Consider the following 22,062-nt stretch of genomic DNA (forward strand, 5'->3'; position numbering starts at 1 on the left):
TTGTATTTTTGGAAGAGACGGAGTTTCTCCATGTTGGTCAGGCTGGTCTTGAACTCCCGACCTCAGGTGATCCACCTGCCTTGGCCTCCCAAAGTGCTGGGATTACAGGCATGAGCCACCACGCTGGCCTGATTAGTCTTTAAAAATCTAATTAACAAATAAAAAAATAATTTAATATTACCCTTGGGGAATAAAAAGCCACACTTCATAAATCTTCACAAGGTATTGAAAAAAAAAAAACAAAGCCACAGGGCTCCTATGGCCACCGAGATAAAAAAAAAAAAAAAAGGCCACAAAGGGCTCCTATGGCCACTGAGATTAAAAAAATAAAATAAAAAAGCCATAGAGGCATTCAGGGACACATTCCAATGGGGGCGTTCCCATGTCTGCCTCCTGCAGTGCGTTTCCCTCCCTCTCCCCAGGCCAGGCTCCACCCACAGGGTGAAGGCCACTCCAGCCATGGCGGGCTAAGATACTGATAGTTCAGCGTCCCCACTGGGTACACAAAAGGACTGTGGAGCCTTTGGACTTCTCTCTCAAGCCAAATGTGCCATGTGTCCCCAGCCCCACTCCCCAAGCACACTCACTGTCGGAGAAGCTGCCGCCCCTCCTTCCACACCAGCGGGCTGTTCTCCAGGGTGACCGATTCCACGGGGCCATTGGAGACTGGCGGGTGAGAGAACGGAGGCTGTCTTAGTCGGGCCACTGCCACCTACCCATCATCTCCTCCATCCTCCTCACCCCTCCAACCCAAATCGGTCACTGTCACGGGTCCTGTGGCGTCACTTCCTGAGTGTTGGAACCCTGCTCTCTTCCCCCACGTGGGGATGCCTCCTCCTTGAAGCGGTCCTCATCTCTAGGTCTCCTGACTGGTGGTTCCCCAAACTGGCCCCCGACAAGAAAAGGGCTTTTTCTCAAAACTCTGGGCGAGTTGTCATTTTCCTTCACAGAAAGCTGGCCTGGTTCTGAGAGTAGGGCCGACCGGGTTCAAGCCCGGCTCTGCCCCATCCCAGCTGTGTGACCCTGAGTTAGGGTGAGCGGTGTCAGTTTTGTCCTCTGAGAAATGAGCTTAATGATAACAGCATCTCCCTCTTGGGAGTGCTGGGAGGATGCAATGAGGTAATTTGCTTAGTATTTTATTCAAGTCTTTTCTGGGCATCTACTTCGTGCCTGGCTAGGGACCTGGGCTACCCGGGTCAACAAAGACCTGCCCCTGTGGAACTTCCGTTCCAGTGAGAAGAGCTGGCAGCAGGTAACGACCATCACTATCAGCTGAGCATACAAGGTCTTCTCAGCTTGCCTCAGCCAAGCTTCCCCTCACCTGGCCCGCCCTCCCACATCCTCTGCCCTACACCGTTTGCCCAGTCACAGTGACCGACTCCCTATCCTCTAACCCGTTCAGCGTGCGTCTCTGCATCTGTGCTGTCTCCCCTGACTCTCCTGCTGGGGAACAGAGTCATCTTTCAAGGAGCTTAGACTCTAAGGGACCAGAGGGTAGGAACCACATCTCCCGTGCTCTCTGCTGTATTCCTGATCTGTGATACAAAGCCTGTACCCCACAAATAAAGTCTTTTTGGATGAACGACTGAATGGCAACTCTGTTCAAACGCCACCTCCTCAGTGACGTCTTCCCCGGCTTTCCCGCACCGTCCCCGGCAGTCTATAAATAGTCCTGGCGCCCACTCCTCGCAAAGGGATCCCGTGAGCTGCTCATGTGTCTGCCTCTGTTGCACAGGGGGACGGCAAGCAGGACTGGCCCCCAGGGTCCAGCACAGGACCTGGCAGCCCATGGGGAGGACTCTGAGAGTGAGAATCCGCCCCTCCCCAGCCCCGGGGCCGATTCTGCCTTCTAAGGAGCAAAGTGAGAAAGAGGCACCCCATCTTCCTGCTTCTCCAGCACACTCAGCGTCCACGGGAGGGCGCCGACCGCGCGAGCATCAGAGGGTGGGTACCTTGTTCTGACACATCTGCTTTCTTCTCCCCCTGGTTCAGGTCTGTACCAAACTTCAGTTTATGATATTTGGCCCTAAAAGAGCAAATGGTTAATGAATAAGAGATGCGGGAGAGTAGACAGAGTCAGCAGTTACCTGAGGAATCTGGAATCCCAAACCCCAAATCACAGGGCCTCCCACAACCGGTCTCCTACCACTGAGGCTGAAGCATCCCCCACACCCCTGGCCTGGTGGAAGAGATCACTCCCTAGAGTCAGGCAACCTGAGACCCCTAGTCTCAGGGGTCCTTGAAGAAACCATCAGCCCTTGAAACCCCAGTTCCTCGTCTGAAACAGGGCTAACAATACCCGTTAGGCTACGGGAAGGGGTAAGGGATAACCGAGGTAAGGACTATACAATATTTGGCGCACAGTGGGCCACCAGCATCGTGAATACTGTTTCTGGTAGACGTCTAGCCGGAATCCCACCTACCCTGTCTTGTTTCTCCCCTAGAACCTTATGGTACTGGAACGATGGAAAAGAATGTCGACCCCAAATCTCCCTCAGCTGGAAGGAGGCGTGGCTGGTGGCCTCCTGACGCTGTGCTTGAGATGGACCCAGAAGGCAGGCCCGGGGCAGGACGAAGGCTCACCTTTCCTGCTTCAGTGCGTACTCTAGCATCTTGATCCGCCGCACCAGGTCTGTCTTCAGATTCTCCTGCCCTTTCCTCTCTCCCTGGAGGAAGGCCACCTGAGCCTGGGAGGGCACACAGGAGGCAAATGAAGACAGCGGGGCTCAGGCTCACTGCCGGTGTGTCCGTCACTCATCCAGGCACAGTACCAGCCCACAGCCACCCCACAGTGATGGGTGGCAGCCACTTCCTCAGCACAAAGACCCCGAGCCAGGGTTCAGGAAGCACTGAGAGGACAGGCTGGATCTGTTTCCAGGGCCCCCTGCCACGTCATCCACAACGAGGGCCGAAGGGGAGCCCTTAAACCCTGAGATGACAATGGGGACAGCCTAGGCCTCACTTGCTGGCTGCTTTTGGAGGGAAGTCGGGTCAGGGATGGCAGTGGAGAGGAGGGTGGGCATTCACTGCCCTGGACTCCCCCCAACACCCTCTGGCAGGTGCTGTCCCTAAGGCTACTGGTGGAGGTGGTGTCCCACTATTCTTACCAGAGCATCTGTCTCTGGGAGGCGTGGGAAGCTACTTCTGGAGCTTTGGGACAAGAGTGGGTGGCTTGGCTCGGCTCCCGCTCCAATACAAAAGCTTTACAAGCCAAGCCCACTGTGGGACCAGCCGTCCCACTGCACTCTGCCCAGGGTGTGAGAGAAATGTGCCACAGACACGACTCCGGGTTCCTGCCAAGCACTTCACACCGTCTGCTGGCTTGAGTTGCCCTGTCTGCTCCAGTCTGTCAACAAGTCATTTAGAGACACTGGGCCCACTGCCTTCCAGGCAGGATCCTGGCCTCTGACCATGGTCCAGAAGCCCTTGTGCCAAAGCCCTGGCCCAGGGCTCATCTCTGGCTTCTCCCTAAGCACCCCACCATTCCAGCCCAGAACAGCCAGAGCTCCAGGCCCAACTTAGACACTTACTCGCTACATGATCTTAGGCAGGTCATTGGCCTTCTCTGAGCCTCCATTTGCGCCTCCAGAAAATGAGACTCGTAAGAGTGCCCTCCCCTCATGTGCTAGCTTCTGCTCAGTCCAAGGCCTGGCACAGAATAAAGGCTAACAAATGCCAGCTTCTACTTCTCTTATCACTTTTACTCTCCATGTACATTTTCTGCAAATCCAAAATGGGCCCAGTTCCTTACAGGAGGCAGGATCCCTTGGAGACCCCAGATCAAGTAGAAATGTCTGTGGATTGGCCAGGCACAGTGGCTCACACCTATAATCCCAGCCCTTTGGGAGGTTGAGGTGGGCAGATGACTTGAGGTCAGGAGTTCGAGACCAGCCTGGGCAACATGGTGAAACCCCATCTCTACTAAAAATACAAAAAACTTAGCCAGGTGTGGTGGTACACACCTGAAGTCCCAGCTACTTGGGAGGCTGAGGCAGGAGACTCGCTTGAACCTGGGAGGTGGAGGTTGCAGTGAGCCAAGATCGTGCTACTGCACTCCAGCCTGGGTGACAGGTCGAGACTTTGTCTCAAAAAAAAAAGAAATACATGTCACCAGTTACTTTATAGAAAAGAACCTCATCTGTCCGCTTCGAAAATGGGATTTTTTTTTCCCTCTTAACACTTTTTACCAACACATATGTATATAAACATCCAAGGCCAGATAGGGAAACTACTTATCTGACATCAACATCTCTAAAGCGTGAGTTTCTGTCCTTCATGTATCTTCTCGGTCCCCCAAATCTACTCTCTGAATCACTGGAGAAGGTGTGAGGAGAGGCGGACCGACCACCAAAGACAAGCTCTGACTTTCCTCCTCACTCTCTTCCCTGCCCTCCTGGGCTTTGGTGATTGATTCCTCAACCTCCCTGGGCAGTTCAGCCTGCTGGGAACCCACACCTTGGTCAACACCTGCCACTGTTTGGTGATTGCCCACACGCATGAGGTGCCCCAGTAAGACACTGGGCAATAACAGAGGAGCCACGTGGTTCCTGCACCCACAGGGCTCAGTCCCGTGCAGGAGACAGACATGAGCAGCAGCTCACACGCAATGTGACTAGACCCCGTTGTGGGAGTGAAGGATGCTATGGGAGGAGGGACAAGAGGCGACAGTTCAGCTAAGGCCTCAAGCTGAAGAGAAGTTAGCCAGGGGAGGGAAGGGCCCTGCTGGCAGAGGACGCAGGCAAGAGCAGCACAGTGGGCTTAAGGAACTCTAAAAAGGCCAGGATGGCTGCTTCAGAATGTGTAAAAGGCTCAGGGAAGCCATGGAAGGGTTTTAAGTAGAGAGGGGTAACCGATTCGCATGTTACAAGGGCAGCCCCAGCTAAAACATGGAGAACTGACGAGGGAGCAGGAGAGCGGCAGAGCTGGACACAGAGACCCCCATCACAGATGAGGGCAGTCCCAGAAATCCCAGGACAGAACGGCAGTGGCCTGGACTAGGACAGGGGCACACTGGAGGTCTATCTGTGGGGGCGGGAGGCGGAGTCGGGCATCCCACCCAGACCTGTCACTGGTTGGGTTCCCCCTTCATCCCTCTGCTGCCTCATTGGGCCATGGTCTCCCTCCTCCTAATGAGGACGTAAGGGTCTCAGCCGCCCACTCTGCTTTGCTGTCCCTTTTCCAGTGCCTCTGGAAACAGAACCAGAAAGACGTGGTTGGAGCGTCTCAGGGAGGTGGAAACCCAACAAAAACGGGAAGCATCAGTGGCCAGTCCTTCCCTCGCTGCAGATGCCAGCAGTCCCCACTGGCTGCCTGGTCTGCAAGTGCCAAGGGCTGTGGTAGGCCTGAGGGTCGATCCGGGATCTGGAAGTGCCGCTCACCACTGCTCATCACACCCACCCACTGCCACTCCCTCTGGCCAGAGCCACAGAGCACATGCCCCCAAAACCTTCTGATACCTGGCAGCTACTGCCTCTCCGCCCCTCCAGCTATTCCCAGCAAGGCAACATCTAAAGGCTTCAGAGGAGTCCTAGCAATTCAGTCCTCCCAGGAGCTGATGCCTCTCTGAATTCGCTGCTTCCTGTCCCAGCTCCCTGGGAGGAGTTCCCGTTTCGTGCCACCTAGCCCTGCATCTCCTAAGGGGCTCCTTCCCAAGCTTCAACAGCTGCTGGCAGGGATGAGCCCCCAGGAAGCCGGAGTGCGGAGGGGACAGCTCCGCACATTCTCTGCTGGCACCGCACTCACTGCAGCTCCCTGTCACTGCTCCTATACAAATCTCCAGTTCAGATCCCTCATTCAAATGTCCCTCCTATCCTCAAAAAGCTTCCCCTCTCAGAATTGCCACAGAACAGGGGCAGAGCCACACAATCAACTGTGCATGAACATCTACAGCTCTGCGGTCCCCTGCACAAACAAGCTTCCTCTGCCAGCCTGGAAGTTTCGGATGGGCAGAAACCGCATCACCTACTTCTCAGAATCCCCCACCTAGCAAATGCCTGCTCATTATCAGACTGAAGCTCCACCACCTTCCTGCTCCAAACTTACGACGCCTACTGCCAGGACCTCCCGAGGGGCTGCCTTCCCTGCCATTCAACACACGTGTACTAAACAGGGTCGCACGGCAGGTCTTCTGCTAGGAGCAGCTGTATTAAGCTCTTCACAGAAAAGTTATTCAGAGTCCATCAGGAAAATCTGACACTGCCCAGGTCTTAAGGGATCTCACGGGGGAAGTCACACTGTCTGTTAGCGCTAAGTGTTCAAGTAAAGGTGTGTAAAAGAGGTGCCGCTGATGGGAGAGTAAACTGGTGGGTCAACATGGCAGAGTCGATCCCTGTTTCTTTTTCTTTTCTTTTTTTTTGAGATGGCATCTCGCTCTGTCACCCAGGCTGGAGTGCAGTGGTGTGATCTCGGATCACTGCAACTTCCGCTTCCCGGGTACAAGTGATTCTCCTGCCTCAGCCTCCCGAGCAGCTGGGACTACAGGCGCCTGCCACCACATCTGACTAATTTTTGTATTTTTAGTAGAGACAGGGTTTCACCATACTGGCCATGCTGGTCTTGAACTCCAGACCTCGTGATCCACCTGCCTCAGCCTCCCAAAGTGCTGGGATTCCAGGCGCGAGCCACCGCGCCCAGCCCAATCACTGTTTCATAAACACATCCATTCTACTATTCCACTCATCTGTTCTGCTTCACACTCGCACATGAATAAGGGGTACTCACTGCAGCCATGTCTGATGGGGAGAAAAACTAGAAAAAATCTAAAAGTCCACCAACCAGGGTCACACTCAATCAGCTATGGTGTAAACATCCCATGGGACTCTATGCAACTATGAAAAAGCGTAAGAAAGAGTTCTCTGTGCTGATATGAAAGAAAACCAAAACACATTATGTCACAGAATGATACATACAGCAGCAGTTCATCTATTACACAAACACAATAACTCTTTTCTCTCGGGAGAGAAGAGCAAGAAAGGGATGAAGAGAAGAAACTTTCCTTTTTCACTCACATATATATGTGTATACACACACACACACACACACACACACACACCCCTCTGAGATGTCTGAATTTTTACTAATGTAACAATAAAAGAAAACAAAAGTGCAAAGTGACAGTGCTGGCACCATGCCAGACACTAGTTCCTCTCAAACTCCAAGAAGGGTCATTAAGTGAGGGGATAAACATCTTTTCTCTCATCAGCCTCCAGGATGAGAAGATGGTGTGGTGGGTGCTGTGCAGTGCACTGGTGCAACATCCCAGAGGCTAAGATTCAGTCCAAGCTCTGCTATGACTGCTTGGGTGACCCTGGGGAGGCTACTACGCTTGCCTGAACCAATTTTCTCAACTGTACTGGGTAGCAGAGAGGTACAGAACATGTGCTTAAAAGTCCACCGACGGTCGGGCATGGTGGCTTACACCTGTAATCACAGCACTTTGGGAGGCCGAGGCAGGTGGATCTCTGGCGGCCGGGAGTTCAAAACCAGCCTGACCAACGTGGCAAAACCCCCATCTCTACTAAAAATACAAAAATCAGCCAGGCGTGGTGGTGCACACCTGTAATCCCAGCTACTTGGGAGGCTGAGGCAGGAGAATTGCTTGCAACTGGGAGGCAGTGGTTGCAATGAGCCGAGATCATGCCACTGCACTCCAGCCTGGGTGACAGAGTGAGACTGTCTCAAAAGAAAAAAAAAAAGGTCCACAGACAAGCCCTTCTGCCCATCTGCTGGGATCCTCGATAAATCACCCTCTCAAAACTTCCATTTCCTCGTGATTTTTTTTTAAAGGCAGGGGGAATATCCTTTACCCTTCCAGAAGGCCATAAGAATGAAATGACAGCTCGTATCTACAGTACTTGATACACAGCCCCAGACATGGTATGTGCTCACTAAATTGCAGCTGGTGCCGTTATTGCTGAGTGAGGTAATGACACTGCCTCTGCCTACATCACGGGGCACTGAGAAGATCTGATGAGATGTATGCTGGGAAAGAGCTTCGGAAGTAGAGAGTGGGACACAAGTGAGAGCAGTTACATAAGGATTCTGCTCCCACCCCAGCTCCAAGCCTCAGCCACCACAAGTGAGGGCAGGGGGAGAGTTACTTGAGGTCTTTACTCATCCTACGAACAAAATACCGTTTTTGTTGTTGTTGTTTTCTGAGATAGGATCTCACTCTTTCGCCCAGGCTGGAGTGCAGTGGTGCAATCACGGCTCACTGCAGCCTCAACCTCCGGGGTTCAAGCAATCCTCCCACCTCAGCCTCCTGAGTAGCCGGGACTACAGGTGCACATCACCACGCCCGGCTAATTTTTGTACTTTTTTGTAGAGATGAGGTCTTGCTATGTTGGCCAGGCTGGCCTGGAACTCCTGGGCTCAAGGGATCCTCCCACCTCAGCCTCCCTAAGTGCTGGGATTACAGGCATGAACCACCGCACCCCACCCCTACCGACAAAATTCTCATCAGTTATTTATTTGGGTGCCAGCTTCCACTAGATAGAAAACGGCAAATCGGAAGGGGAAACGTGGGCTGCTACAAGGAATACTAGCAGAAAAGTACTGACAATTTCTGCTAATAATAACCCAGTCCAAGAATCTTCAGACCTCCAGTGGGCCATTCCTAATCCCTTCAAATCCGGACATCTCCATGATCCTCCAGTCACTGCCAATGGACCTGATGCTCCACGAGGTCACAAACCCCAGCCCAACTCTTCAGACTCTTCCATACATCAGCCCGGAGCACATCCCTGTCCCAAGCTACCCCACAAACCATGGGGTCTTTTCCCAGGACTTCCACAAACATATCTCCTTCCCCCCAACCCCACCCTACCCCCGTTCTCTCTGAGATGCCTCCTCATGTTGCCTTCGGGCTCTACAAAATTCTCCCCCTTAAAGCATCACCCCAGGGTAACACCTAACTCGTCCTCATTGGCACCATCCCAGGACCCTCACCTCCATACTGGACATGCCCGACACCCCCACACTCCAGTTCAGGGTTCTCTTCCTACATCCTACACACACGTCCCATCTCAGTGCCATCGCGCCCACTCCTGCACACCCCCAAGTGGAATTTCCACTCTCAAGTTCTCCCACCCAGGCTCCTAGGGTACATCTCCTGCTCTGTCCACACTTCCACTCCAAAGATCCCTTCCCTGCACTCTGCAGCCACACATGCCCGGGATCCCCAAAGTTTCCCCTAAGAGGGAAAGGCACACACCTTCATCCTGGACCCCTCGAAACTCTCTTCCCACCTCTCGGGTCCTTACACAGCCACCCTTCCGTGCCCACTGTCCAGTCGCCCCGAAACACACCCATCTCAGGCTCCCGGACTTCCTCTCCCTAACTCCTCCCGGTTCCCGGTCTGGATCCGCTCTTTCCCAGCGTGTCCCAAGTCCCCCCTCGGACGCTTCTACTTCCCACCTGCACCTGGCTAGGGCCGGGGTCGGGGGTCCCTCTGCGCCCGCCGAGCTTCTGCTCACTCCCACAGGAGACCACTGAGGTCTTTCCCAGACCCCTCCAGCTCCTCTCCACACCCTTTCCCGAGTTCTCTTGGGCTCCCCTCCAGGGCCCGAGTCGCCTCTCTCAGGAGCCCCGCGGCCGGCGCGCTCAGTTCCAGTCCCAGTCCCACTCCCAGCCAGTTCTGGTACCTCGGCCCCTCTCTCTCGGCCGGTCCCGGTGATCCCTCCCACTCCCGGTCCCTCCACTCCCACCTCGGGCCGTCCCGGTCCCCTCCCACCCGGGGTGCCCTCAGGACACCCCTCGGACGGCCCCTCACTCGCCCTCCGGGACCGTCGCGGTCCCCTCCCGCCCCCCCCCGGCCGTCCCGGCGGCCATTGCTCCAAGATGGCGGCGGCGGCGGCGGCGGGTGAGGCCGGGCCGGGCCGGGCCGGGTGGGGTTGGGGGGTCGGGGGTCCCGGGACGGCGCTCACCTGTAACTCGGCGCGCTCGGCCTCCCAGCGGGCTTTCTCGGCTTCAAAGCGCGCCCACTCGTGCTGGATAAAGTGCAGGATCCCCGGCAGGCTCAGGGGCTCCGGGCCCGCCGTGGGCCCAGGGCTGCCTCCGCCGCCGCCTCCCTTACCTGCCGGGCCCGGCCCGGGGGCAGGGGCGGAGACCGGGGCCGCCCCAGTGGGGCCAGGGCCCGCGCCTGAGCCGAGCGGACGGCAGGAGGAGGCGGCGGCGGCGACCGCGGCGGCCGCTCGCTCCTCCATCATGGAGGCCCCGGGGCCGGCCCGCGCGCCCGCTGTGCTTCGCGCGCCTGCGCGGGCGCTCCAACACCCCCCCCCCCCGCACCACACACACCACCACCGCGCGCGCGCCTGACGGAGGACAGTGGGAAGAGGGGCTGGTGGCGAGCGCGAGGCCGGGCACGAGCCTCGCCCACCCGGGTCGACCCCGAGGGCTAGCGTGCCCGCGCGGGGGGCGGCGAGAGGGAGATCGCGCCCCGAGGAGGGCGAGGGAGACCCAGACCCCGCACGACGGTCCCCCTCGCTGGAGTGAGACTGAGGAAGGGGCCACTTTCTGCCCCCCTCCTCCTACTCCGCCCCAGAAAAAGAGCCTTACCCCTTCCACACCCAAACATCACTCTCCTGGACAATTACTTTTACTCTGAGAGAAAGGGCGACCAGCAGTGGCCCCATCCTCTCTGATTCCTGTCCAGGTCGGTTGTCATGGTAACCTTTCCCCATTGGTGGGGGCGAGTTGGTGGGGGACAGCCTTCCCCTCCCTTCCACCTTTGTGGTTATGGAGCCCCAAACCTCTTCGGACTCTGCACCAGGAGAAGGTTGCTAAGGTAACCTAAGTCCCTGGTGGTCCTTCTGCTCCTTTCCTCATTGGTTACTATGGCAACCCCCCACACCTAGCATTCAGGTAGAAAGTACCCCAGCCCCAAAGACGCTGATCTCTAAGAGAAGCACGTCTTCCCCAGCCCCTCCCCCATAGCCACCTAGTTGGCATTACCATGGTAACCGTCTTCCCCTTCCCATTGTGGGAGGCCCATGCACCAAACCAACCAGGTGTTTTTATTTAGAGGAGGAGATGCTCTGCTGAGGGGCAGTTGCTATGGTTACAGGGCCTGGACCATCCTCTGGGGGACGAGAAACAGGCAAGGTCAAGGCCTGGTTACTATGGTAATAGAGAAGCCCCCTTCGAGTGACCCTAGGAACCAAGCCCAACCAAGGAGGGGAATTTTTTTTTTTTTTTTTTTTTTGGAGACGGAGTTTCACTCTTGTTGCCCAGGCTGGGATGCAATGGCCCGATCTCGGCTCACCACAACCCCTGCCTCCCTGGTTCAAGCCGTTCTCCTGCCTCAGCCTCCCGAGTAGCTGGGATTACAGGCATGTGCCACCACGCCTGGCTAATTTTTTTTTTTAGTAGAGACGGGGTTTCTCCATGTTGGTCAGGCTGGTCTTGAACTCCCGACCTCAGGTGATCAGCCTTAGGCCCGCCTCAGCCTCCCAAAGTACTGGAATTACAGGTGTGAGCCATCACCCCTGGCCAGGGGATGTTTTAAGAATCTCTGAGAGGTGGAGTGTGTCTAGGGAGGGGGTTGTCATGGTAACAGCTTCTGTTGGCTTCTAGCCCTACCTTTTCTGGACACATTCATGCTAGAGGGATGGTTATAGGTTGCTGTAATAACTGACATCCCTCCCATTCACCCCACCCCACTCCTGAGACACCCCAGGTGGTGCCTGAGATTATGGGACTTCAAGAGAAAGGATTCCCTGACCTTTCTCTTGCCACTATTGTGGATAAGATGAAATTGTGCTCTATTGTACAGAAATGGCTAATTTGGGGTTTTCTGGTTCTCCTCTCAGGAGTGCAGCTCAGCTGGGCTGGAACTGCCCTCCTGGAACTCCCCCAGCCTGCAACCTAGGAGGTAAAAAGTCCCTCAGTGTCACCCGCATTCTCATGGAAACTGCCCTTCCCTTATTTCCTAAGGCTTTCCCATGTCTCTCATTTTTTTCTTTTCTTTTTTTCCTTTTCTTTTTTTTTTTTTTTTTGAGACAGAGTCTTCCTCTGTTGCCCAGACTGGAATGCAGTGGTACGGTCACAGCTCACTGCAGCCTCCACCTCCTAGGTTCAAGTGATTCTCCTGCCTCAGCCTCCCGAGTAGCTGGGATTACAGGCGCCCGCCACCACGCCTGGCTAATGTTTTGTATTTTTAGTAGAGACGGGGTTTCACCTTGTTGGCCAGGCTGGTCTCGAACTCCTGACCTCGTGATCCACCTGCCTCGGCCTCCCAAAGTGCTAGAATTTACAGGCATGAGCCACCGCGCCCAGACCTCTCATTTTTTTCTAACCGTCACATTCCCATTCCACAGATGCAGGAACTAAGGCTCAGGCCAAATCACAGCTCAGACCCCGTGAACCCAAGGCCTGAAGAGAATTTTGATTCATTTACATTGTTTTGTGGGGACTGAAGAGACAAGTAAGTTCTCAGCTTAACTGTCCTCTCCGGCTCTGACTACCATTTCTAAGGCAAGCCCCTTGTTTCTACTCTTGCGCCCCTTGCTGGTTTCTTGCCCTGTCTGTAAGTTGTATGGTTTTTGTCCGTCTTTTTTTTTTTTTTTTTTTTGGGGGGACAAGGTCTCGCCCAGGCTGGAGTGCAGTGGATCAATCTTGGCTCATTGCAACCTCCGCCTCCCGAGTTCAAGTGATTCTCACACCTCAGCCTCCCCAGTAGTTGGGATTACAGGTGCACACCACCATGCCCAGCTAATCTTTGTATTTTTTGATAGAGAGGGGGTTTCACATGTTGCCCAGGCTGGTCTCTAACTCCTGACCTCAGGTGATCCGACCGCCTGGGCCTCTGAAAGTACTGAGATTACAGGTGTGAGCCACCACAGGTGGCCCTGTCAGTCTTCTTTCTGTCTTCTGGAGGGCTGACCTAATGAGTACCTCATTCATTCTGTATCCTCAAAACACAGGGTCCACTACAAAGAATACTTGAGTTTGTTGAGTTACCGAGTTGAATTAATTTATTAATGTGCCACAGCCAAGCTTTGAAAGCACCTGTCAGGTTAGGGCTGGGGAAGGCTCACCAAAGATGGGTTGAGAGTCAGGGCTTCAGAAAGAACCCAAAAGAGAAGGCAAAGTTTATTGGTTTAAAGCACAGCTCTGTAGCCAGCTTCTTGGATCAACTCTTGGGTCCACTACTTCCCATTGTGTGAGCTTGACAGAGAGTTAAAGAGACTTAACTCTTTAAGACAACTCTGGGCACTCTTGTTGCCCAGAGACTTAACTCTTTAACTCTGTGTGCCTTTATTTCCTTTTTTTTTTTTTCTTTTGAGATAAGGTCTCACTGTGTCACTGTCACACAGGCTGGAGTGCAGTGGCAAAGTCTCGACTCACTGCAGCCTCTGCCTCCTAGGCTCAAGAAATCCTTCGACTTCAGCCACCAGAGTAGCTGGGACTAGAGGCGCGCACCACCATGCCCGGCTAATTTTTTAATTTTTGTGTAGAGATGGGGTCTTACCAGTCCACGCTGGTCTCAAAATCCCAGACTCAAGCAATCTCCCCCCGCCTCATCCTCCCAAAGTGCTGGGATCACAGGCGTGAACCACCGCATCAACTGGTTTCCATTTTTAAATGTGATCATAACGTGAGGATTAAATAAGTGAATATGCATAAAGTGCTTAGAACAGGGCCTGGCACAGGGTGAGCTGCTAGAATTGTTATTATTATCCTCCTGATTCAGAAAAATTTAGAACATTCAGACCTTCAAAATCATCATTGCATCCACTTTGCCCCAACAAAGGGGTTTGTAGCCCTTAGAGGTGGTGAAGTCTGCGTGGCTTTGTCAGGGTACTGGATGATTCCTTTCCCCGCCTCAGCTTCCCTCACATCCTCACCAGCAGGTGGCACCTCCTTATCTGGCCATCAAACCCACTGGTGTCTGGTCTGCAAGGGCCAAGGTCCGTGGTGGGCCTGAGGGTAGCCAGGACCTGGCTGCTGTCCTCTGCCCTGCTGGGCACCTCCTGGCCGACCCAGAGTCAGTCAGACAGTGTGGCAAGAGCCAGGGCCTCGGAAGCGGAGACCTGGGTTCTCATCCCTGCATCCTTCCCATCTCTCTGAGCCAGAGGTTCCTGTCTTTCTTTTTTGAGACAGGGTCTCACTCTGTCGCCCAGGCTGGAGTGCAGTGGCTGGATCACAGCTCACTGCAGCCTCTACCTCCTCGGCTCAAGGGACCCTCCCACCTCAGACTCCCTTCTAAGTAGCTGAGACCACAGGTAGGTTCCACCATGCCTGGCTAATTTTTGTATTTTTTGTAGAGACAGGGTTCCACTATGTTGCCCGGGCTAGTCTTGAACTCCTGAGCTCAAGCGATCCTCCTGCCTCAGCTTCCTATAGTTCTTGGATTACAGGAGCGAACCACCACACCCAGCCCACGTTCCCTATGTTAATAATTCAAGTCACTCATTCATTCAACACATATTTATCGAGCACCTGCTATGTGCCAGGCACTGAGCTGTGCTCTGGGGATACAGTAGGGAAAACAGATCCCTGCCCTCCATGATGATTCTGGCAACAAACAGACTAAGTAAAACCCACGTGACAACTACCAGGGGAGCAAAATAAGGCAGGAATGGGGTATAGGAAGTACATGGGTGATAGGGAGATGCTTAAAAAAAAAAAAAAAAAAAAAGGCCGAGCTCAGTGGCTCATGCCTGTAATCCCAGCACTTTGGGAGGCCGAGGCGATCAGATCACGAGGTCAGGAGTTGGAGACCAGCCTGACCAACATGTGAAACCCTGTCTCTACTAAAAATGCAACAAATTAGCTGGGCATGGCAGTGGGTGCCTGTAATCCCAGCTACTCAGGAGGCTGAGGCAGGAGAATCGCTTGAACCTGGGAGGCGGAGGTTGTGGTGAGCTGAGATTACACCACTGCGTTCCAACTTGGGCAACAGAGCAAGACTCCATTTCAAAAAAGGATAAGGTCTCACTCTATTGCCCGGGCTGGAGTGCAGTGGTGCCATCATGGCTTACTGCACCCTCGACTTCCCCAGCTCAAGTGATCTTCCCACCTCAGCCTCCCAAGTAACTGGGACTACAGGTGCAAAAGCCATCACGTCCAGCTAGTTTTGTTTATTTTTTGTCAGCAAAGCAAGACGCTGTCCCTTTAAAAACAAAAATTGTTTTGGCCGGGTGCAGTGGCTCACGCCTGTAATCCCAACAATTTGGGAGGCCAAAGCGGGCAGATCATGAGGTCAAGAGATTGAGACCTTCTGGCCAACATGGTGAAAACTCATCTCTACTAAAAATACAAAACTTAGCCGGGCATGGTGGCACACTCCTGTAGTCCCAGCTACTCGGGAGGCTGAGGCAGGAGAATCACTTGAACCCGGGAGGTGGAGGTTGCAGTGAGCCAAGAGCACACCACCTCACTCCATTCCAGCCTGGCAATAGAGTGAGACTCTGTCTCAAAAAAAAAAATTGTTTTTGGCTGGGCGCAGTGGCTCACGCCTGTAATCCCAGCACTTTGGGAGGCCGAGGTGGGTGGATCACCTGAGGTCAGGAGTTCGACACTAGCCTAACCAACATGGAGAAACGCCGTCTCTACTAAAAGCACAAAATTAGCCAGATGTGATGGCGCATGCCTGTAATCCCAGCTACTCGGGAGGCTGAGGCAGGAGAATCACTTGAACCTGGGAGGCACAGGTTGCGGTGAGCCGAGATGGCGTCATTGCACTTCACCCTGAGCAACAAAAGTGAAACTTCGTCTAAAAAAAAATATATATATATATATATATAAAATTAACCAGGTGTGGCATACACCTGTAGTCCCTGCTACTCGGGAGGCTGAGGCAGGAGAATTGCTTGAACCCAGGAGGTTGCAGTGAGATGAGATCACTGCCACTGCACTACAGCCTTGGCAACAAAGGAAGATTCCATCTCAAAAAAAAAAAAGAAAAGAAAGAAAAGAAATAAGAGCAGTTTGAGAAAATGTTCAGGGCAACTTAAGCATATAGGTTGGGGAAAGCATGGCGAGAGATGAGGGCGGAATGGGGAGCAGACAAGGGGAATGTCAGAAGAAGCTTCCGCTTTCTCCCCTGGGCACTGGGGAGCCATGGCAAGTTGAGAGCAGGGGAAGGAGAAGCCCGACTTGTGCTTTAGGAAGACTCCTCTGGCTATCACGAGGAGAGGAATTGCCAGGAGACCAGGGGGAGGTTGGATGGGAATGTGGGTGGACCTGGTTGAAGAGGGAGCTGTGGAAATGGGGAGGAGGGGACAGAGGATTTAGGACATAGGGAGGTTAGCTGGATGTCCCCTCTCTCTAGGAAGGACAGAAACCTACAAAAAGTCATCATGGGGACACTTTATTTGATCATCTGCTTGGAACCCAGAGCTACACCACCTGTGCTGGAGACCCGCCAGCCAAACTTTCAAAGTCGCGGTGGGGACAAGGAGACAGCGCCATCTGGTGCTTGAGGGTGTGGCCAATGAATGTGGAGGGGAGTGTCCTAAGGCTGGCAGCCTCTTTTGATGCAAGCTACCCCACTTTTTTGTTGTTGGGTTTTTTGAGACAGGGTCTCACTCTTGTCCAGGCTGAGTGCAGTGGCATGATCATGGCTCACTGGCTCAAGCCATTCCCCACCTCAGCATCCTGAGTGGTTGGGACCATAGGTGAGTAGTGCCGCACCCAGCTAATTTTTTGTTTTTTGTAGAGATGAAGTCTCCTTATTTTACTCAGGTTGGTCTCAAACTCCTGGACTCAAGCGATCCTCCTGCCTTGGCCTCCCAAATTGGTGGGATCACAGGTGTGAGTCACTGTACCTGGCCCACCCCACTTTTGTTTTGTTTTTCTTTTTTTAATTTGTTTTTTCGATTTTTTTTTTTCCCGAGACGAAGTCTCGCTCTGTCGCCCAGGCTGTAGTGCAATGGTGCCATCTCAGCTCACTGTAACCTCCACCTCCCGGGTTCAAGTGATCCTCCTGCCTTGGCCTCCCAAATTGCTGGGATCACAGGCATGAGTCACTGTACCTGGCCCACCCCACTTGTATTTTGTTTTTCTTTTTCTTTTTTTTTTTTTTTTTCAAGACAGAGTCTCGCTCTGTCGCCCAGGCTGGAATGCAGTGATGCCATCTCGGCTCACTGCAACCTCCACCTCTCAGGTTCAAGTGATCTCCTGCCTCGGCCTCCTGAGTAGCTGGGATTACAGGCACCCGCCCTCACACCAGGCTAACTTTTGTATTTTTAGTAGAGATGGGGTTTCACCGTGTTGGCCAGGCTGGTCTCAAACTCTTGACCTCAGGTGATCCACCCACCTTGTCCTCTCAAATTGTGGGATTACAGGCGTGAGCCACCACGCCCAGCCTGACCTTTTTTTCATTTATATTTTTCAGCACCCTACTTAAAAATTTTTTTTTAATTCTAATTAAATACGTATAACATTAAATGTACCATCTTAACCATTTTTCAGCACACAGTTCAGTCGTGTTAGGTGCATTCACATTATTGTGCCAACAAACCTCTGGGACCTTTTCATCTTCCCAAACTGAAACTCTGTACCATCAAACAACTCCCCATTCCCCTGCCCGCAACCCCGACACCCGTCATTCTACTTCATGTTTCTATTAGTTTGACTCATTCTGTTAAAAAAAAAAAAAAAGTTTTTTTTTTTGTTTTTTTTTTTTGTTTTTTTTGAGGCAGAGTCTCACTCTGTTGCCCAGGCTGGAGCGCAGTGGCACTATCTCAGTTCACTGCAAGCTCTGCCTCCCGGGTTCACACCATTTTCCTGCCTCAGCCTCCCGAGTAGCTGGGACTACAGGCGCCCACCACCACGCCTGGCTAATTTTTTGTATTTTTGGTAGAGACAGGGTTTCACCATGTGAGCCAGGATGGTCTCAATCTCCTGACCTCGTGATCCGCCTGCCTTGGCCTCCCAAAGTGCTGGCATTATAGGTGTGAGCCATCGCGCCCCGCCAAAATATTCTTAATTAGTGGCCAACATTTTAAAATTTGGGTAATTCTGATTTTTAAAAGATATTTCTGGCTTTTCATGCAAAATCAGAGTTGTCAGGCTGACCATTAGGGAGATGATGGGATGGCACAGGATTTGAGGATATGAGGTGGCGGCAGGGGAGGGGCTTGAGAGCTGTGGCATCAGCCTCACCCTGGAGCCAGAGCCAGGGTGTTGAGGGGCAGGGAGGGGGAGATCGGGGGTGGCTTCCTGGAGGAGGGAATGGTAGAGAGGGAGATGAGAGTGGGAATGGATTTAGGGTGTTTAAAACTGAGCCTGAATCTGGATAAGTTGACAGAGAATAGGCAGAGGGTGGCACTGAATGAAGACAAAGGGAAGGTGATTCACTTTAAGGAAAAACAAAACAAAACAAAACATCCAGCACCTAACGTGTATCTGGCTCTGTTTTGGTTTTGAGGACCCAGCAGTGACCCAGCCAGGCTCAGGTCCCACCCTCCTGGGTCTCGCATGCTAGTAGGGACACACCCTCTTCCCCAGCGCTGATGACTTAGAGTGGTCAGGCTGTGGTGGGGGAACCCAGGGGGCTGAGGACACCCAGAGTTGGTGCATGGCCCAGACTGGGAGGTCACGGAGTGCTTCCTGGAGAAGGGGAAGTCAAAGCTGAAGCCATAGGGAAGAAAGGGAATTGAGAAAGAGCTGTACAAAGGGGAAAGGCTGAGGGTGGCAGAAGGGGGTGGTTCTGACAGTCAGCTGCTGCCTTCCCTTTCATCCCCCTCCCCAGGATGTCCTCGAGGCCCAGCTAGCCCCAGACTTCGACCCGATGCGGCTCACCCGCTGCCAGGCTGCCCTGGCGGCCGCCATCACCCTCAACCTTCTGGTCCTCTTCTATGTCTCCTGGCTGCAGCACCAGCCTAGGAATTCCCGGGCCCGGGGGCCCCGCCGTGCCTCTGCTGCCGGCCCCCGCGTCACCGTCCTGGTGCGGGAGTTCGAGGCATTTGACAACGCGGTGCCCGAGCTGGTGGACTCCTTCCTGCAGCAAGACCCGGCCCAGCCCTTGGTGGTGGCAGCCGACACGCTCCCCTACCCGCCCCTGGCCCTGCCTCGCATCCCCAACGTTCGTCTGGCGCTGCTCCAGCCTGCCCTGGACCGGCCAGCCGCAGCCTCGCGCCCGGAGACCTATGTGACCACCGAGTTCGTGGCCCTGGTACCTGACGGGGCACGGGCTGAGGCACCGGGCCAGCTGGAGCGCATGGTAGAGGCGCTCCGCGTGGGAAAGGCACGCCTGGTGGCTGCCCCCGTCGCCACGGCCAACCCTGCCAGGTGCCTGGCCCTGAACGTCAGCCTGCGAGAGTGGACCGCCCGCTATGGCGCAGCCCCCGCGGCGCCCCGCTGCGACGCCCTGGACGGAGATGCTGTGGTGCTCCTGCGCGCCCGTGACCTCTTCAACCTCTCCGCACCTCTGGCCCGGCCGGTGGGCACCAGCCTCTTCCTGCAGACCTCCCTTCGCGGCTGGGCTGTGCAGCTGCTGGACTTGACCTTCGCCGCGGCGCGCCAGCCCCCGCTGACCACGGCCCACGCGCGCTGGAAGGCTGAGCGCGAGGGGCGCGCTCGGCGGGCAGCGCTGCTCCGTGCACTGGGCATCCGCCTAGTGAGCTGGGAGGGCGGGCGGCTGGAGTGGTTCGGCTGCAACAAGGAGACCACGCGCTGCTTCGGAACCGTGGTGGGCGATACACCCGCCTACCTCTATGAGGAGCGCTGGACGCCCCCTTGCTGCTTGCGCGCACTGCGCGAGACCGCCCGCTACGTGGTGGGCGTGCTGGAGGCCGCGGGTGTGCGCTACTGGCTGGAGGGCGGCTCACTGCTGGGGGCCGCCCGCCACGGGGACATCATCCCATGGGACTACGACGTGGACCTGGGCATCTACTTGGAGGACGTGGGCAACTGCGAGCAGCTGCGGGGGGCAGAGGCCGGCTCGGTGGTGGATGAGCGCGGCTTCGTATGGGAGAAGGCGGTCGAGGGCGACTTTTTTCGCGTGCAGTATAGCGAAAGCAACCACCTCCACGTGGACCTGTGGCCCTTCTACCCCCGCAACGGCGTCATGACTAAGGACACGTGGCTGGACCACCGGCAGGATGTGGAGTTCCCCGAGCACTTCCTGCAGCCGCTGGTGCCCCTGCCCTTTGCCGGCTTTGTGGCGCAGGCGCCTAACAACTATCGCCGCTTCCTGGAGCTCAAGTTCGGGCCCGGGGTCATCGAGAACCCCCAGTACCCCAACCCGGCACTGCTGAGTCTGACGGGAAGCGGCTGAAGCCCTGATACCCTCGCCTTTGTTTTTCGGGGGTCTGTCTGGATGTGGAGAAGCTCTATGTGAGCAGTGAGGGGTGGAGGGGTGTCGCGGAGACAGGGAAGGGGGAAACTGACCAAGAAAGAAATTCGAGGGAGAGCATGAAAGAAGGCTGACGTTGGCAGGAGGAGAGCACCAGAAGGAGGATGGGAAGCGACCTCCAGATTTCTCAAATGGTCATGCCCACTGGGAGCCGTGGATATGCGTGGGGACATTCTGGGTCATCCCAGTCACGGAGGGAGCCAGGGATGTCACGCCGTCCCGCAGGGTCCAGCAGGGCCCCAGACCCGAAAAAAGTGTCCTGCCCAAGATTCCAAGAGCCCTGCCCTCTAGGGCAGGGACTGAGATTTGGAAACAGAAAGAGTGCAGGCTCTGGAGCCAGATTGGCAAGATTCAAATCCTGGCTCTATCGCTTATGAGCCAGGTGGGCCTGGGGAAGCATCGCCCTTTCTCAGTGCCTCAATAGCTTCCAGGATGCGGGACCCTTGGCTGCAGGGATTGCTTCCGCCACTAGAGGGCGCGCCGGTCCCGCTCCTGGTGGCCCACTGTGGCTGCCCGGGCGACAGTATGCCCAGGGTCTCTGTTCCATAGCCATCTACTCTCTTCAGCCTTTGGACTTCTCTCCAAGCCCCTGTGGAAGGCGGACAGCAGTGACCACCTCCCCTTCTTTCGGACTGCGACCTCCTTCCCTCCTGAGAGAGCCCTGTGACCTGCATGCTACTCTTAACTATTCTATTCAAGACTGAGTAGAAGTATTTCAGTCTTGCAGAGGAGAAAATACTCAGAGCTCCGAGGTGCAGCTGTCGTCGAGAACCGGGTGCTGGACCGGGCGCGGGGGCTCACGCCTGTATTCCCAGCACTTTGGGCGGCCGAGGTGGGAGGATCGCTTGAGCCCAGGAGTTCTAGACCAGCCTGGTCAACATGCCAAGACCCCGTCTCTATTTTTAAAAAAGAAAAAGAACAGACTTCTGAATCTCAGCTCCACTCATGATTATTACCTCATTATTTCAGCTGTCTGCACCTATTTCTCCACTTGCACCGCAGGGTAGACAATAACCGTAGCTCACACTTACTGAGCACCTGCTGGGTACCAGGCACCATTCTCAGTGTTTCCGTTGGATCAACTGATGCGTCCCTCACCTCAGCCCTCTGAAGTGACAGCTGCTATTATTTTCATTATACAGATGAGGAAGCTGAGGCCAGAATGGTGAAGTCACTTGCTTAAGGTCAGACAGCTTAGGAAGGGGCAAATTGGGGGCTTGAACCCAGGTGGTCAGGCTCTGGAGCCCACAATTGTCTTACCCAGTATGCCTCTCTCTAGTCATGGTCCCCACAAGAGGCTTGGAGACTCACTTAGCAGGTGAAAGCAATGGCAGCCTTCCTTATTTGATTATGCACCTAAGAATAAATGGTATTTGGGCATGTATTCCCAATATGTGTATATTTATTCATAAAGACATACAGATACTTATCTGTATGTTAGTAATAAAGCTTAAATTATTCCGTTTTAAAATTATGAATATGAATAGGGTTTTCTTATGTTTCTTGCCTCATCCCAATGACTTGTTTTGCACGCCCAGGTGTGAGCACCCAACATTCAAGATCACAGGTTTAAAAAAAAAAAAAAAAAAGGCTAGCCGGGCGCGGTGGCTCATGCCTCTGATCCCAGCACTTTGGGAGGCTGAGGCAGGAGGATCACTTGAGCTCAGGAGTTCGAGACCAGCCTGAGCAATAGAGCAAGACTCTTCTCAATTAAAAATAATAAATAAGGCCAGGCATGGTGGCTCACACCTGTCATCCCA

At 54.4% G+C, this 22,062-nt stretch overlaps 2 protein-coding genes across 13 annotated transcripts in view; one reads left to right on the forward strand and one right to left on the reverse strand.

The window, feature by feature from the left end:
• STRN4 (striatin 4) overlaps positions 1-10,238 on the reverse strand; it is a 27,085-nt gene extending 16,847 nt beyond the window's left edge. For both annotated transcript variants that reach the window (XM_015124322.3, XM_015124321.3), the window contains exons 1-4: positions 9,924-10,238; positions 2,584-2,687; positions 1,953-2,026; positions 588-666 (exon numbers count right to left, since the gene is read on the reverse strand). In XM_015124322.3, coding sequence (XP_014979808.2) covers positions 588-666; positions 1,953-2,026; positions 2,584-2,687; positions 9,924-10,205 — 539 coding nt within the window. In that variant the 5' untranslated portion in view covers positions 10,206-10,238. The remainder of the gene's footprint in view (positions 1-587; positions 667-1,952; positions 2,027-2,583; positions 2,688-9,923) is intronic.
• On the forward strand, positions 9,768-21,862 carry FKRP (fukutin related protein). Of its 11 annotated transcripts, none has more exons than XM_015124137.3 (4): positions 9,768-9,859; positions 11,808-11,869; positions 12,315-12,421; positions 18,698-21,773. In XM_015124137.3, exon 4 carries the CDS (start codon positions 18,737-18,739, stop codon positions 20,222-20,224), a length of 1,488 nt encoding a protein of 495 aa, XP_014979623.1. In that variant the 5' UTR covers positions 9,768-9,859; positions 11,808-11,869; positions 12,315-12,421; positions 18,698-18,736; the 3' UTR covers positions 20,225-21,773.
• The last annotated feature ends 200 nt before the right edge of the window (positions 21,863-22,062 follow it).

This window comes from Macaca mulatta, chromosome 19 (genome assembly GCF_049350105.2).
Source record: "Macaca mulatta isolate MMU2019108-1 chromosome 19, T2T-MMU8v2.0, whole genome shotgun sequence".
In the NCBI taxonomy this organism is placed as follows: domain Eukaryota; kingdom Metazoa; phylum Chordata; class Mammalia; order Primates; family Cercopithecidae; genus Macaca; species Macaca mulatta.